This window comes from Delphinapterus leucas, chromosome 17 (genome assembly GCF_059928025.1).
Source record: "Delphinapterus leucas isolate spDelLeu-1000000601 "Yukka" chromosome 17, BTC_Dleu_Yukka2, whole genome shotgun sequence".
Lineage (NCBI taxonomy): Eukaryota > Metazoa > Chordata > Mammalia > Artiodactyla > Monodontidae > Delphinapterus > Delphinapterus leucas.
Genome location: NC_143145.1, coordinates 85,987,587 through 86,004,233, shown reverse-complemented (window position 1 = coordinate 86,004,233; position 16,647 = coordinate 85,987,587). Strand labels below are relative to the sequence as shown.

Genomic DNA, 16,647 nt, shown 5'->3' with positions numbered 1-16,647 from the left:
GGAAAAGGAGATGATATTGGAGGAATGAGGAGAGAGAGTAGATGACATGGTCATGTAGTGGGGGAGTGAATGAACTAAGGAATTGCAGTAGGATTGTTTGGCAGGAGTGGTCATCATGAATTGAGTTTGAGACTGACTAGTCAGCATGGATTGAACCGTGGGGCTGCAGATGTGGAACAGAGTGTGGGATTGTCCACTGAGTATGATGAACCCCGTCAGTAAAAGTCCTGAGAGTGATTGTGATATTGGACCATGAAATCTCGACTGGGTAAGGTCAGAATGAGAACATGCAGGGTGTAGAGCACAGAGAGATGGGGTTGTACCATCTGATCGTGGACTGGGGAGAGGTTGGTCAAACACTTCTGAAGTCATGACACTAGAGGTCATGAGCTGAACAGGTAAGAATGACTGGTGCTCAGAAGTGAATTAATGGAGGGAGGCGGTTTGTAACCTTGAGGTTTAGAGGATGACCATGGGCGATGAGTGGCTGAGGTGAGGTGGAGGACACGCAGTCTTGGAGGAGAGGACTTGAAGGAATGAGGAGGTTGAGGTATGAGAAGCCTGGCAGGGAACTGATATCGACAAGAATGGTGGCCTGCAGCCAGAAGATAAGGCCTCCAAAGAGTTGCTGGCACAGCTGTGGAGGTGCCTTCCCTGGGGTGAAGATGGTCTCTGTCCTGTCCTCCCCGCCTCCTGGAATATAAGGGGGGTGCAAGATGGCCCGGAATCCTCAGCGAGGAGCAGGCCTGCCCCTTCCAGGCCCTTCATGCCTGTCAGGTGGAGGGGAGGGAGAAAAGACAGCTGCTTTTTAAGGTCCCTGCCTCAGGGGAGGAGCAGGAAGGTAAAGAGAACATGCGGAGAGGTTGAGGACACGGGTTTTGCTGGCGACTGAAGCAGCTCCAGCAATAAGCACATGATTGTTTTCTTGTGATTTCTAAGCGATAACTAAGAGATGTCTATTTTGTGGTTATTCTTTTAAAGTTACTGTGTTGAAGTACTAAAAGAGAGGTTGGTGTGATTTGGGTTGTCTGTCTCAGGCATCAAACTGGAAGACTTTCTGTTGACAGTAGGAGGAGCTTTACTGAACTGACCAAAAGGCCCATGATTGCCACAGGATCGCTGTTTGCTGACCTGCTTCAGAAGCAGGGGAAAGGGTTACATGTTTTGGCTCATATGTGTTTAGAGCATCATGTTTTAGAGAGTTAAGAAAATCTCTTAGCTTGTTGTCTAGTAATGATTGAAGAAAGAGTTTCGCATTAAGTGTTTGATTTGTTGACGTGAAGTCTTATGAAAATGCTGAGAATACAGACATCTTGATAATCCTCCCAGGGAAAGATCACCAACTTTTGTCATAGAAGTTCAACAGGGGGCCTGAGGAAAATAAAACTGCTACTAAGGAAAAAAGCAGGTGTAGGTTATAGATTTTCATTATGTAGCATGAATATAGCAGTGATTAAAAGATTTTTTTTTTTTTAACCTAATAAGGACTGGCTAGCAAGGATCAAGTTAAGTAGTTGGCATTTCAAGGCTGGAGAACACTCGTCCTCTCTCCCTGTGGTTTGCCCCACAGGGAAATATTAATTCAGTCTCTTTGGGTTTTCTTCCTTGTTTATTTTTATTTTTGATTCATGGCACTGTTTGAGGCATAACTAATGAAAGTCAGTGCAACATTGTTTTGATATTTGAGTTATGTTGTCAATAATAAAGCCATATTACCACAGTCGTACGATCAAGTTTTTTTTTCACAGTGTCTATTATATCTGACAGAGAGCAAAACTTGAAAATATTGTATACTATATTTATTTAGATTATTTTTTCTTCACCTAGTTTCTTTACCTATTATAGCTTATTAAAAATATTATAATGATTTTTTTTTCTGGAACTTAGAATGTTTTTGAATCTTTATTCTTTTTCACTTCATACGTTGTAGAAATGTTTAGCCTTGTTGAATTGATGCCAGTAATCTTTTCAGATACAGTACCAATCTGTTTATTTTATATAAAAGATAGACTATTTTAATTTGGTTAGTGAATTTATCTTTTTTTTTCCCCACTCCACTGGTGTTTTGGATTTTATCTGTGACTAACTTAGCAGACTATATTGAAAAGAGTTAATTTGGAGGTTCCAGTCCAAGATGGCGGCATAGGAAGCTCCTGAACTCACTTTCTCCCATAGACATATTGAATCTACAGCTATACTCAAGGCAGTTCCCTCTAAAAGAAATCCAGAAATGGAGAGATTGTTATACATTGGGCAAACGAGAAAGTACGCCCGTTGCAATGGGTAGGAAAGGCTAAGACATGAGACACCCTCTCACCATAAACCCCACCCCAGTGACATACAATCAGTAGGGAACTTGTAACTCCTAGCTTCTCCGTGAGGAGCAAAGAGTTTGGATCCAATATCTAGCACCCCAGCTTTTAAGACTTTCACTGAAGGCACTAGCCCCCATAACACCCAGCTCTGAAAGCCAAAGGGGCTTCTGTCCATGAGACCCACGAGACTATAGCAAACATAGAAACAGTTCTTAATGGGCTTGCTAGGACTCCCCGTGGCTCTTCCTCCAGGGCTCAGCACACAGAGCTGACAGAAACACTCATCTCCCAGTCTTTGCCCAGAAGAGGCCTATTTGCATATGTTAAAAGCTGCTGCCTGAGGATCAGGTTCTCATTTAGCACACATCTAGGGTGCTGACTGCCAGTCTCCTCAGAGACGAGGGAGGCAGCGGGTGCCATCTTCTTGCTGTCCCTCTACATCACTGTGGGTTGATGGTGTCTCCTAGAAGAGGTTTTTTCACATGTCTGGCATTCTGGTAGCAGCTTTTGCTGCTACCACCCAGGAGAAACACTTCTTGATGGCCTGTCTCTGATGGCTAGCAGGGCTGGCATTTGTGGATCCCACAGGAAAGTAGCAAACAAAGAAGCAGTTCTTTTCTGGCTATTCCCAAAGGGCTCAGCTTAGAGGGAGTAGGCAGAAATGCCCAGCTCCCAGTATTTTTTTTAAATAGGTTTCCCTGCCTACTTTAAAAGCTGCTGACTGAGATTCTACCCTTTGGGACACTGATAGGTTTTGGTATACTCTCAACTTCTGGGAGCCACTGAGAACAAAGAAGGCAGCTTGGATGTTCACAAAAGTTTCAGAGAACCAAGAACTCAGGCCAAGCTGAACAATAAGGTTGTTCTCCTAAACACATAGAGTCAAGGAAAATGAAGAATAAGAGGAATATGTTCCAAAAAAAAAAAAAAAAGAAGAACAAGGAAAAACTCCAGAAACAGAGCTAATGAAAGAGAGATAAGTGATTTACCTGAAAAGAGTTCAAAATAATAGTCATAAAGATGCTCACTGAGGTGGGCAGAGTAATGCATCAACAAAGTGAGACTTGTAAGAGATAGAAGATAAAGTACCAAACAGAAATCACAAACCTGAAGAATGTAGTAACTGCACTGAAAAATTCAGTAGAGGTGTTCAACAGCAGACTAGATTAGGTGGAAGAATGGATTAGTGAACTCAAAGACAGGGCAGCAGAATTCATCCAAACAGAGGACCAAAAAGAGAAAGGAATGAAAAAGACTGAAGATACCTTCAGGGACTTAAAAGACACCATCAAGTGGACCAATATTTGCATTATAGGGGTCTCAGAAGGAGGAGAGAGGGAGAAACAGGCAGAAAGTTTATTCAAAGAAATAATGGCTGAAAACTTCCCTATTACGGGGAAAGAAACAGACACCTAGATCCAGGAAGTCCAGGAAGTTTTTAGTATGTTGAATCCAAACAGACCCACACCAAGACACATAAGTAAATTATTAAAAGTTAAAGAAGATCATCTTAAAAGCAGCAAGAGAAAATGAACATGTTACGTACCAGGGAACCCCAGTAACACCATCAGTGGATTTTTAGCACAGTGTTGGCAAACAAGAAGAGTGTGGCATGATATATCCAATGTGCTAAAAGGGGGAAAAAATGCCAACCAAGAATACTTTACCCAGCAAAGTTGTCCTTCAGAGTTGAAGGAGAGATGAAGAGTTTTACAGATATGTAAAAGCTGAAGGAGTTCATCAACACTAATCTAGCCTTATAAGAAATGCTAAGGGACTTCTTCAAGCTGAAAAGAAGAGATGCTAAAGGTAACAGGAAACATGACAGAATAAATCTCACTGGTAAATGTAAATATATAGTTACATTCAGAATATTCTAATGATGTTATGGTGGTGGGTAAATCACTTCTAAATATAGTATGAAGATTAAAAGACAAAAATATTTAAAATAACTATAACTACAATAATTTGTTAATGGATAAATAAGGTAAAAGATGTAAATTGTGACATCAAAAACAAAATGTCAGAGTGGGGGAGAGTAAATATATAGAATTCTAGTATGCATTTGAACTTAAGTTGTTTTCAGCTTTAAGTAGAGTGTTATAAATATAAGGTGTATTATATAGCCTTGTGGTAACCACAGAGTAAAAACCTGTAATAGATAACAAAAAAGTTAAAGAGAAAGGAATCAAAACACACCAGTATAGAAAATCAACAAATTAAAATGGAAGAGACAAAGAGAAGAAGAAAGGAACAAAGGTGTTACAGAAAGCCAAAAAGCAATTAACAAAACGGCAACAGTAAATCCATATTTATCAGTAATTATTTTAGATATAAATGGACTAAATTCTCCAATCAAAAGACAAAGGGTAGCTGAATGGACTTTTTTAAAAAGAGGCCCAACTAAATGCTGCTTATAAGAGACTCGCTTCACCCTTAAGGCCAGAAACAGACTGAAAATGAAGGGATGGAAAAACATATTCCATGAAAATGGAAACCTTAAAGAAAGCAGGGGTAGCTATGTGTATATCAGAGTGTATAGGCTTTGAGCCAAAAACTGTAACAAGAGGCAAGAAAAGTCATTTCGTAATGATAAAGTCATCATAATGATAAAGTCATCAATTCATCAAGAGGATATAATAATTGTAAATACTTATGCACCAAGCATAGATATATAATGCAAATTTAACATACCTGAAGGGAGTTAGAAATACAATAATAGTAGGGGACATCAGTACCCCACTTTCAACAATGGATGGATCATCCAGAGAATCAATAAGGAAACATTGGACTTGGACATACTACATCACATGCATTTAACGTACATTTACAGGACATTCCATCCAAAAACAGCAGAATATACGTACTTCTTAAAGCACATGAAACATTTCCAGGATAGATCATATGTTATGCTATAAAACAAGTTTTATTAGGTTTAAGAAGATTGAAATCATGTCAACCATGTTTTCCGACCACAGTGGTTTGAAACAAAACAATTACAGGAAGGAAGGAAACTGGAAATTTCACAAATAGATGGAGATTAAAAAAACATGCTCCTGAACAACCAGCGGATCAAAAAAGATGTCAAAAGAGAAATAAAAAATACCTTGAGACAAATAAAAATGGAAAACCACATACCAGAACTAATATGAAGCAGCAAAAGCAGTTCTAAGAGGGAAGTTCATAGTGTTAAATGCCTACATTAAGGAAAAAGAAAGAAAGATACCAAATGAACAACCTAACTTTACACCTCAAAGAATCATGTAAAGAAGAACAAATTAATCCCAAAGTTAGTAGAAGAAAGGAAATAATAAAAATCAGTCGGGAAATGTATGATACAGATTGAAAAGACAATAGAAAAGATTAGTGGAAATGATTAATGGTTTTTTGAAAAGCTAAACAAAATAGACAAACCTTTACCTAGATATAACAAAAAAGATAAAAGTCTCAAATAAAATTAGAAATAAGAAGGGAGTCATTACAACTGATATCACATAAATACAAAGGATCATGATAGACTACTATGAACAATTATACACCAACAAATTGGACAACCTAGAAGAAATGGATAAGTCCTAGAAACATTCAACCTACCAAGACTGAATCAAGATGAAATAAAAAATCTGAACAGACAAACTACTAGTAAGGAGATTGAATCAGTAATCAAAAACCTCACAGCAAAGAAAAGTCTCGGAACAGGTGGTTTCACTATTTAATTCTGTTTCATTTTCAATGATGAATTAATGCCAATATTTCTCAAACTCTTTCAAAAAATAGAAGAGAACACCTCCAGACTCAACACCTCCAAACTCATTTTACATGTCCAGTATTACCCTGATACCAAAACCAGACGAGGACACTTCAAGAAAAGAAAATTACAGACCAATATCCTTAAAGAACATGGACACAAAAATCCTCAATAAAGTGTTGGCAAACCAAGTTCAACAATATATTAAAAGGATTATATACCATGATCAATTGGGATTGATTCTAGGGATGCAAGGATTGTTCACCTTCCACAAATCAGTCAACATGATACATCATATTAACAAAATGGAGAAAAAAATCATATGGTCATTTCAATAGATGCAGAAAATGCTTTGACAAATAACCTCATCCACTCATGAAAAAAATTTCAACTGCGTGTTAAGGGAATGTACCACAACATAATAAAGGCCACAGAGTGCAAGCCCACAGCTGATACCTTACTCAACAGTGAAAAGGTCAACGCTTTTCCTGTAATATCAGGAACAACAAGGATGCCACTCGTGTCACTTTTATTTAACATAGTACTGAAAATCCAAGCCAGAGTAATTAGGCGAGAAAGAGAAATAAAAGGCATCCACATATCAGAATTAAAACTTGTTCACAGATGACATGATATTATACAGGAAAACCTAAAGACTCACCAAAAAACCGTTAGAAGTAATAAATGAATTCAGCAAAGGATACAAAAATCAGTATAGGCATACTTCATTTTATTAAGCTTTGCTTCATTGTGCTTTGCAAATATTGTGCATTTTTGTTTGTTTGTTTTACAAATTGAAGGTTTGTGGCAACCCTGTGTTTCTATGCCATTTTTCTAATAGCATTATTTTAAAATTAAGGTATGTACATTTTTTAAGACATAGTTGTACACTTAGAGTACAGTATACTGTAAACATAATTTTTATATATACAGGGAAACCAAAAAGTTGATGTGATTTGCTTTATTGTGATATTAAATTTATTGTGGTGGTCTGGAACTGAATCCCCAATATCTCTGTATACAAAATCAGATGCATTTCTATATGCTAACCACAAACCTATCCAAAGTAGAAATTAAGAAAACAATCCTGTTTACAGTTGCATCAAAAAGCATTAAAATACCTGGAAATAAAGGTAAAAAATATCTCTACACTTAAAATTATACGACATTGATGAAAAAAATTGAGGAAGACAAAAGTAAATGGAAAGGTATCCTGTGCTTATGGATTGAAAGAATTAATATGGTTAAAATGTCCATATTACCCAAAGCCATCTACAGATTGAATGCAATCCCTATCAAAATTCCAGTGGCATTTTTCACAGATATAGAACAAACAATCCTGAAATATATGTGGATCCACAAAGACCCCGAATAGCCAAAGCAATCTTGAGAAAGAAGAACAAAGCTAGAGGCATCACACTTCCTGATTTCAAACTATATTACAAAGCAGTAGTAATCGAAAGAGTATGGTATTGGTATAAAACACACATACTTCAATGGAACATAATAGAGAGTCCAGAAGTAAACCTGTGCATATATAGTCAATTAACTTACAACAATGGAGGCGCAAATATACTATGGGTAGATGATAGTCTCTTCGATAAATAGTGTTGGGAAAATTGTACAGCCACATGCAAAAGAATGAAACTGGACCCCTATCTTACACCACACACAAAAACAACTCAAAATATATTAGACTTTAATGGACGACCTGAAAACATAAAAGTCTTAGATGAAAACATGGGTGGTAATCTCCTTCACCTTGGTCCTGGTGATGAATTTTTGGGATTTAACACCAAAAGCAAAGGCAACAAAAGCAAAAATAAACAAATGGAACTACATCAAACTAAAAGGCTTCTGCACAGCAAAGGAAACCGTCACCAAAATGAAAAAGGCAGCCTACAGAATGGAAGAGACTATCTGCAGCTCATATCTGATGAGGTTAATATCCAAAACACAATGAACTCACACAACTCAATAGCAAAAATATCAAAGTCTGATTTTAAACATGAGCAGAAGAACTGAATAGACATTTTTCCGAAGAAGACATCCAAGTGACCAACAGGTATGTGAAAAGGTGTTCAACATCAGTAATAATCACGGAAATGCAAGTCAAAACTCATTGAGATACTACCTCATGTCTGTCAGAATGGGTATCATTAAAAAGACAAGAGATGACAAGTGTTGACCAGGATGTAGAGAAAAGGGAACGCTTGTGTGCTGTTGGTGGGAGTGTAAAATTGCTGCAGCTACTATGGAAAGCAGTACAGAGGTCCTAAGAAAATTAAAAATAGATCTGCCATACTATCCAGCAATCCCACTTCTGGGAATATATTCATACAAAAGGGGTGCAAACTTGTAGTCATAGAGTGAATAAGTTAGGAGGATCTAATGTACACATGGGGTGATGTTTATTCAGAACACTACCTGTACAACTGAAATTTGCTGAGAGTAGAATTTAAATGTTTACATGAAAAATAAAAAGATAAATATGTGAGGAGGTGGATCTGTCAGTTGAGTAAATGGGGGGGTCCTTTAACATGCACGCATGTATCCAATCTCCACAGTGTACGCTGTAAATGCTTACAGATTTATTTGTCAAATATATCTCAATAAAATTGAAAAGAAAAAGAAAACAGAAAAAGAGTTAATTTGCATGTATTGTAGCAGAGCCTTCTTGAACCTTTTTTTTTTTTTTTTAATGTACGAGAGGTTTTTTACTAGAATTATGATTGTTGACTAGAGGTCATGGTGTTTCCATTCCTAAGTCTGGTGCACCAGCTCAGAATTCCCTGCAGGTATTCTTGGAGCAGAGGTATCCTGTGACCCTATGACTAAAACCAAGGTGGAAATGCAGATTCTCTATTACGGTTTCAGATGCTCCCGCCTGTGGAGAACTCTTCTGCCTTCATTTTTACTCTTGCTTTCTATCTGTGAGATTCTAGGGCTTGGCATTAACTATATACTTCTTTCAGATTGTATTTTGTCTTTTTTTTTTCTTCTCTCTAAAGAAATCTGATAAGATTGAAAACCAACATTTGGCAAATAATTATCTAAACCATAGTTCAAAGAACACAGTGTTTTGCTTTTTTTCTTGTGTTTATTATAATGGGTTGGCCAAAAAGTTCGTTCAGGGTTAGGATTAGTTCTTTAAGTAGTAAGTATTCTTTTTTTTTTTTGCAAACAAACTTTCATTATTCTAGTTCAGTCTTTCACAAACATACTATATAGAGTCTTATATGGTATAAAACAAAGGGAAACATCTCTGTCTATTCAACTTAACACAACACCAAAATAAAGGAATTAAGACTTGGGGGAATTAAGTAGTAAGTATTTTTCAAGAGGCAGTAGGTACATCATGAGATCATGAGTCTAAGCTTGTGATCTCTGGGGCCAGACTGCGTGGCATGCATCCAGCTGTGCCCTCAGCAGATGTCTCACCTGCAGTGCTGCACACTCAGTGTCTCTGTTCATCATCTGTAAAGTAAAGATGACAGTAGTACCTTCTTTTGTGGTGTTGTTTAGAGGGGGTGTATAAATGAGTTACTTCCTGTAAACAGAATGATAAGAAGGGCTTGCATATATATAAAGTAGAGATTCTTTGGCATATATGTGATTATGATAATTTTTAAAAAATTGCTGTTATATATATTGCTTGCACACACACGTATTCAGAAATAATTACTGCCTGTAGAAAAACAGCTACCTATAGGAAAACAAAGTAGTTGGTAGTGACAATATATATATAATATGTTTTAAAGTAAGATCCTTCAATCATTGTGGAAAGAGCATAGGGTGCAAGTAAAAATCTAACAGAATCAGTAACACCAGTGACTAACATTTTTTGAAGATTTACTAAATGCCATACACTGTGCTCAGTTCTTTCTGATTTCAAGAATGTTTCCTCATCTGGCTAGTTATACAATATTGGAGAATTTTCTTAACCTCTCTCTAAGCTCTAATTTTATAATGTATGAGGTGGATATTGATGTCTGTTCTTTCTACCTCAAAGGGATATTATTAGAATAAAACGAGATAATGTAGTGAAATGATCAGTGAACATAATTTTATGAGATAATACATTGATAAATTATATAACATGTAGTCATAACGGTGATTAACAGCTGATCTTGATTTCTCTTAAGATCACAGATGTGTTAGGAGCTGCTGACTTCTGAGTATAGGTAGTTTACGAATTTAAAAAAATGTGTGTTTATATGAATTTATAATTTACCTACCTATCTATCTATCTATCTGTCTAGTCATTGATAGGTCAGGGCTCTTGTGAAGTGCCTGTATGTCCATTGTTATGAATTGTCTTCCTGTCATACATGGAAGTTTTCTTCTTTGTATAATGTTGGTATCCTTGCTGTATGTTTATGATTAATACTCAATTATCTCTGTGGGCCAAGTAATGAGCCCATACCCAAATCCTTCTTTGAGTGTTCCACCTATCAACAGTGTACAGGTTTTATTCTTGACTACAACTCTGAACCCATTTTACAATTATCTGTTTGCCCGTCTGCTGATCAGATTGTAAGGCCCACCGTGACATGGCTTATTGCCTTCTTTGTACCCTTGGCACCTGGTGCTTGGCTAGGTAGAGTAGGAAACATGTAATCAGGACATATATATGGAATAAGTAAACTAAGAAAGGATAGTCAGGAAGTCATACTGATCTCAGAGGAGCCCGTATTTCTAAGAATCAGAAAACTGATCTTCCGAGAAATCTTTAAAAAGGAGATTACTAACCTAGAAGGATTTGGCCTCTAGGAAGAGAATGTATTGCCAAACAAGTTAAAATTTGAATGCTTTATTTGTCCCTGATTGGAGGGTATAAAATATAAATGTACCAACTATTCTGAAGCTTTTCTTTTAACTAAGCTTAATACATTATAATTTGTTGAACAGAGGCGGGCTAGCAGAAAGACTAAATGGACTGCAGAATCGAGAGAGATCTGCCGTTTCTTTGTGGAGACATCAGTATCTTTCTTACCAAAGGACACTTTCAGGTAAGGCTTGCACTGGCATCTGTGAGTAAAGAAAATGCCAGTTAAAAGTATTTTTACATTAAAATATATGAAGTTGATCATTATTTTTACACCTTTTTCTCTAGGCGTCCAAAGATCTGAGTGGGAGGGTTCTGTATTATACCTTTTTCTTGCTCTGTCCCAGTAGCTTTCAGACTTTTGTGGCTGTGACCCACAGTAAACAGTACATCTTACAGCATCTCCCAATACACACACGACATTCACACATATCACTCACACACACACACACACACACCCCTGAAACAAACATTTAATAAACAACACTAAGCTCAGTGATGTACCAAAATCCTAGGCTCACTGAATTGGTGCAGGACCCTTCTAATGAGTTGCAACATTACAGTGAATGAAGCAAATTGTCAAGCACAGAGCTGAGAGAGTGTCTTCTGGAGGCTGGACTAGAAAAATACCAAGACAAACTAGTGTGCCTGGGTGCCTGGACCGAAGGGAAAAGATGACCTTTTGTTTGGCTCATCGGCACCAAATAGCTTATTTGGAATGTTCCTTATGTTTTCTCTTCTTTAATTTGGGAATAGAGGGTATTCGTGGTATTTAATTATACCATGAGTAAAAGACAAAAGCAAAATAAAACAAAAAACCAGAGCCAAAAATTAATCCGTGAATTTGAAAATATGAATGTGACCATCTCTAATAGATTTTTCTGTTAGAAGTCTCTATATTTAGGAACTTGGGTTTTGTTTGTCTCTTAGATGAATTTATTTTTCAGATCTGTGAATCCTCCCCTTGATGTCTTGTAATAAGTTGTGTCTTTTTCTTTACTTTTGATATAACTCATTATAAACATATATTAGGAGGAACATTTCACTATTTGATGTTTTGTTTCCTGTGTGGCCTGGCAGGAGAAGTTTCTTCTTTTAACATAAGAAAAGTTTTTTCTCATTTCTATATGTGTATAGCAACTGAATAAATGAGAGAAAAATTCGAAAATATTAAGTAGAGGTAACTCCCTGTCTCCCCAATCCCAAGAACTAAAATTTAGTAAACAGCTGAAATTCAGCGATGGATTTGTTAAAATATCTCTGTAATTAAACTCTCTAATCCTCTTTAATTTCCCTGTCAAAAATGCGTATAACTGTAGACCCTGGCCTTATGAACTGTGCTAATAATAAATCAAACTGCATGGGAAGGATGTGCAGCTCTAGGATGGCCCTGGGACTTGATAGACTGTGGAAACACAGAAGCATTGTCATTCTGAGGTTGGTTTCACTGCTGCCAGATCTGGAAGTTCAGAAGCAACCGAGAGCAGCAGCTTCTCCTCCCCCTTAGGGTGTGGGTGTACCTTTGGGTTTGCACAGTACCGCAGTCAGAATCCCGTCTTCTTCTGTTCAGACTCAAGAGCGTTACTGAGCTTTGGTTAATTTTGAATGACCAGGGCACTGTGTCGGGCTTGATTTTTCCTTCTTCTGATGGGTTTGAGAAATCTAGGAGTTAGTAGTAATTTATGAACCACATCTTGGTTTTTGTTCTGAATATTAAGTATAGTATATCTCACTGAGTCTACCTTTATATCCCTCAGATATGAGAAATTATGGTTTACAAAATTAATCTGTAATTGTAATAATTTAGCCTGAGGCCTTTCTTCCCAAGTTTCCTATATTTGAGGAGTATTATTTAATTATTCCACAGTTGAGAGGGACATGGAGCCTGCTTACGAACTCGAAATATTTGAGTAGATGTCTTCAACACATCTTTCTGCCTTTGTTTTTTTTTTTTATTGCGGTACGTGGGCCTCCCACTGCCACGGCCTCTCCCGTAGCGGAGCACAGGTTCCGGGACGCACAGGCTCAGCGGCCATGGCTCACGGGTCCAGCCGCTCTGCGGCATGTGGGATCTTCCCGGACCGGGGCACGAACCCGCGTCCCCCACATCGGCAGGCGGACTCCCAATCACTGAGCCACCCGGGAAGCCCTTTCTGCCTTTTAAAAAAAAACTTTTCATTTGGAGATAATTGTAGATTCACATTAAACTAATGCCATTCTAAGAAATAACACAGTGGCTTCTTGTGCCCCTCACCTCGTTCCACCAAGGCTGACGTTTTTCCTATGTCTAGTACGCTGGCACAACCAGGAATTGATCCAGATACAATTCACCAACCTTATTCAGGTTTTACCAGCTTATATGCACTCGTGTGTGTGTGTTCTGTTCATGTAATTTTATCACCTGGGTAGATTCATGTGCCCATTACCACAGTCAAGATACAGGACACTCATCATCAGGATCCCGCGGACTCCCTTTTAGCCACCTCTTCCCACCTAAAGCCTCGCAACCACCAGTGTGTTCACCATTTCCATACTATTGTCATCTCAGAAATGTTCCATAAATGAAATAATATGGTATGTAACCTTTGGGGAATTGACTTCTTTTCACTCAACACCATTCCCTTGAGATTTATCCAAGTTTGTGTGTATATCAGCAGTTAGTTCCTCTTACTCTGTGATATGGATGTACCACACTTTGTGCACCTGTGGAGGGACATTTGGACCTTACAAATAAAGGTGCTGTGAACAGGATTTTGAGTGAACATAGGTGTTTAATTTTCTGGTATAAATGATCAAGGGTGCCGTTGCTGGGTGTTGTAGTAAGTGCTTGTCTAGTTTTGTAAGACGTTGCATATTAATATCAAATATTTCAGTGAGTATCTATAACACGTTTCTGGCTTTAAGAAAAAATTTTTTTAAACACCTTTAGTTTGTGGATTTCAACTCTTCTTTTCTTCCCTCATGGATAGCTTACTTTTCTGGGCTGTTTTATAACTGTTACTTATACCATTTAATAATCAGTTTTGTTTACCTTGTTAGTACCTTCTAGTACATTTCAATATAAAAGACATACATCTCAAGGTTCTTAAAAGTTGAGTAAATTTTTATGTGTGCCTATTTTCTTGGTTTTTGTTGTAGTTGTTTTTTGATACACTCAGGAGAGATTGAGCTTTGCTGTTGAAAGAACAGAGAGAAGCATGTGCACTGCACATGAAGGCCAATATAGATGGGTGTGTTGGATGAAACACAGAAGAGAAGGCAGAGGGTAGACCACTCAGGGCTTGGAGGCCACTCTTGGATTTTATTGCAATGTGATGCCTTGCAAATATGCAATTTAAAATATGGCTGTAGAATAGAGAATTGTGATTATAGAAACAAGAGAAAAATATTTCCTAGATTTCTTTTCAGGAACCATTTTATTTCTCTTCTTCCTATTTGAGGGGAAACAGCTTTCCAACACTAGTTTGCCATTTACCTGGATGGCAATGGTCAGTTTTTATTAAGTGATATTCAGAGTATTTCACATGTTTATCATCTCATTTAATCCTCACAGCCGACCTTCCAGTTAGGTTCTCTGATCCTATTTTAGAGACAGAGAGAATCTGGACAGGCAGGGTCCTGTGTCCTGGCTAGCAGGTGGCAGAGTCAGATTTATATCAAACAGTCTCCCTTGCTGGCCCGTGATCGTGGCCCATCTTGTTCTGGGTAGATTGCTGGGAAGGCAGATCCAGGCCCTGAGGACATGAGCCCATATTGTGCCCGACTTCTGTAGATGTGAGTGTAATGATTCCTTTGTCTGACGTCTGTTTAGTAACAGTGCAACAGATATTTTCACAATATGTTTGATATCTATGTTTTTAAGACTAATAATAGTTACAGATATTCTTGGATGAAAAAGAAACTGAACTTCTTATACTGTTCAGGAAGAGTGTAAAGAGAAAAAAAAGAAGAAAGAAGAAGTGCAACAAAAAAAATGATGGGTTTGAGATAAATTATTTTTCATAAGATTTTTGTTCGTAGAAGTTCCCTCTAAACTTCAGAAAGAAGAAGGGGGTGGATAAGAAAGGAGGGAAATCAGTGAAGTGCAGTAGCAGTTACTGTCGTCCAAAGCAGAATTCTCTCTGGATTTCCTTGTTCGTCACCTTGCTGCCATTGAACGTGTTGGCAGTGCTCGCTGAGGGCGTGTGTGTGAGCACTGGCCTGTGAGGACAGATGTACTTTAGGTTTCTGTGCACGTGTATGTGTTTCAAAAGCAGTAAATGTGTCACCTCGAATTTAGATTGGTGGTATCAGAGCAAAGCATGAACCTAGTTATTCACATTGACATTAGCATTTAATAGCTTTTGGATTTAAAAGATTTTAATTTTTTTTTTACCGTTTTGCCACTGAGTTGTGGTCAGCTGAAACTTTGTAAAGTGTAGGCCACAAAATACTGTAAATACCTCTGTCCGTGCCTTTTGCCAGCATTGCTCACCAGCATCCTGATACAACCACGTGGGAAATCTTGCGTCCACATACAGTGCTAACCAGCCCTTGGGTGTCCCATATAGTTGGCAAACAGCCCCTGTGGGCTCACCTAGATGAAATACTGAGTTTCCTTAAAATATCAGTAAATTCACACAAGGCTGCCTATCTGCCAGAGAATAATTATTTCCTTATTTTTCCCACCGTGGTTTTTTCAAAATTACATTCACTACCTTACTGTTTTCCAGTGCCACATTTTATTACACACTCCACTGCCAGAGCTTTTGTTGTTGTTTTGTGGGGTGTTTGCTTTTTATTTGTTGTTGTTTCCTCCTCCAGAGAACAATCTCTAAATTCAGGGGAGGGGAGAATTTGCTGTTCATAATTTCTCCTTGGATTTCTGGATGCCAGACTTGAAAGTTTTTCAGAGATGATGCAAGTAGGTGAGACACTGGAGTTTAGACTGATGTAGATAATACAAGTGATGGCTCCCACTGAATGCGCCTCCTGCCAGGCCCTGAGTGAGGAGTGCACACAGCTCTCAGAGCAACCCTGTGGAGCTGCACTATGCCTTCCAAATCCTAAAAGTATCCAGACATTTTATTTTCTAGTCCCTAGAGTCAAAGATTATTTGTTAAGTGAAGAAAGCTGATTTGGAGGCAGGAGACAGGGCCTTACTCTTTAAATGTTAAGTTTTTCACTGCCTATTCTTGATAAACAAAGGCTTTTTTTGGGGCGGGGGTTGTTTAAGGTCACTTCAATCAGCTAATTAAAAAACACTGATTCTGCTCTAAATTGTATTGTAGAAGGTAAGCAACCAAGCAGTTTCAGTGTCTTTTTCTGTGAAATTGTCACGTACATCACTTGTGCAGAGGGACATTTTTTATGTGCCCATATTTCTGTGCTAATTTTAGTTATATGAAATAAATGTTATTCTCCCTCACTGCTAATTTTCTGGTGCTTAGAATCTGGTGGTGGAGATGGGATGGTGGCAAGAGACAGGCACAGGCAAGGAACTGGACACTTCATCTTTCGTTTATTCCTTCCACAGGTGTTTATTGAGAGCCTGCTGTGTCCCAGACAATATACACCATTGTCACTACACTCATGGAACTTTCATTGTGTTGAGTGAGATAGATGATAAGCAAAGGAAAAATATAGGTACAGGTTGGCACAGTGCGGGATCTGTGAGGCGTTGTGGAGGGGCGCTGTGCTGGACAGGCCGTGGAGGAGAGCTTCACATTTACAGTGGATGCCTCCAGTCTCTGTCTAGTTTCCAGGCCAGAATATCA

At 38.1% G+C, this 16,647-nt stretch overlaps 1 protein-coding gene across 8 annotated transcripts in view; it reads left to right on the top strand.

Annotated features, from left to right (window-relative positions):
* SPIDR (scaffold protein involved in DNA repair) overlaps positions 1-16,647 on the top strand; it is a 393,663-nt gene that overhangs the window by 120,923 nt on the left and 256,093 nt on the right. For all 8 annotated transcript variants that reach the window (XR_016388576.1, XR_016388575.1, XR_016388574.1 and 5 more), the window contains exon 7: positions 10,975-11,075. Coding sequence is in view for 4 of the 8 variants with exons in the window: in XM_022556901.3 (XP_022412609.1) it covers positions 10,975-11,075 (101 nt within the window). In the remaining 4 variants the exon portion in view is untranslated. The remainder of the gene's footprint in view (positions 1-10,974; positions 11,076-16,647) is intronic.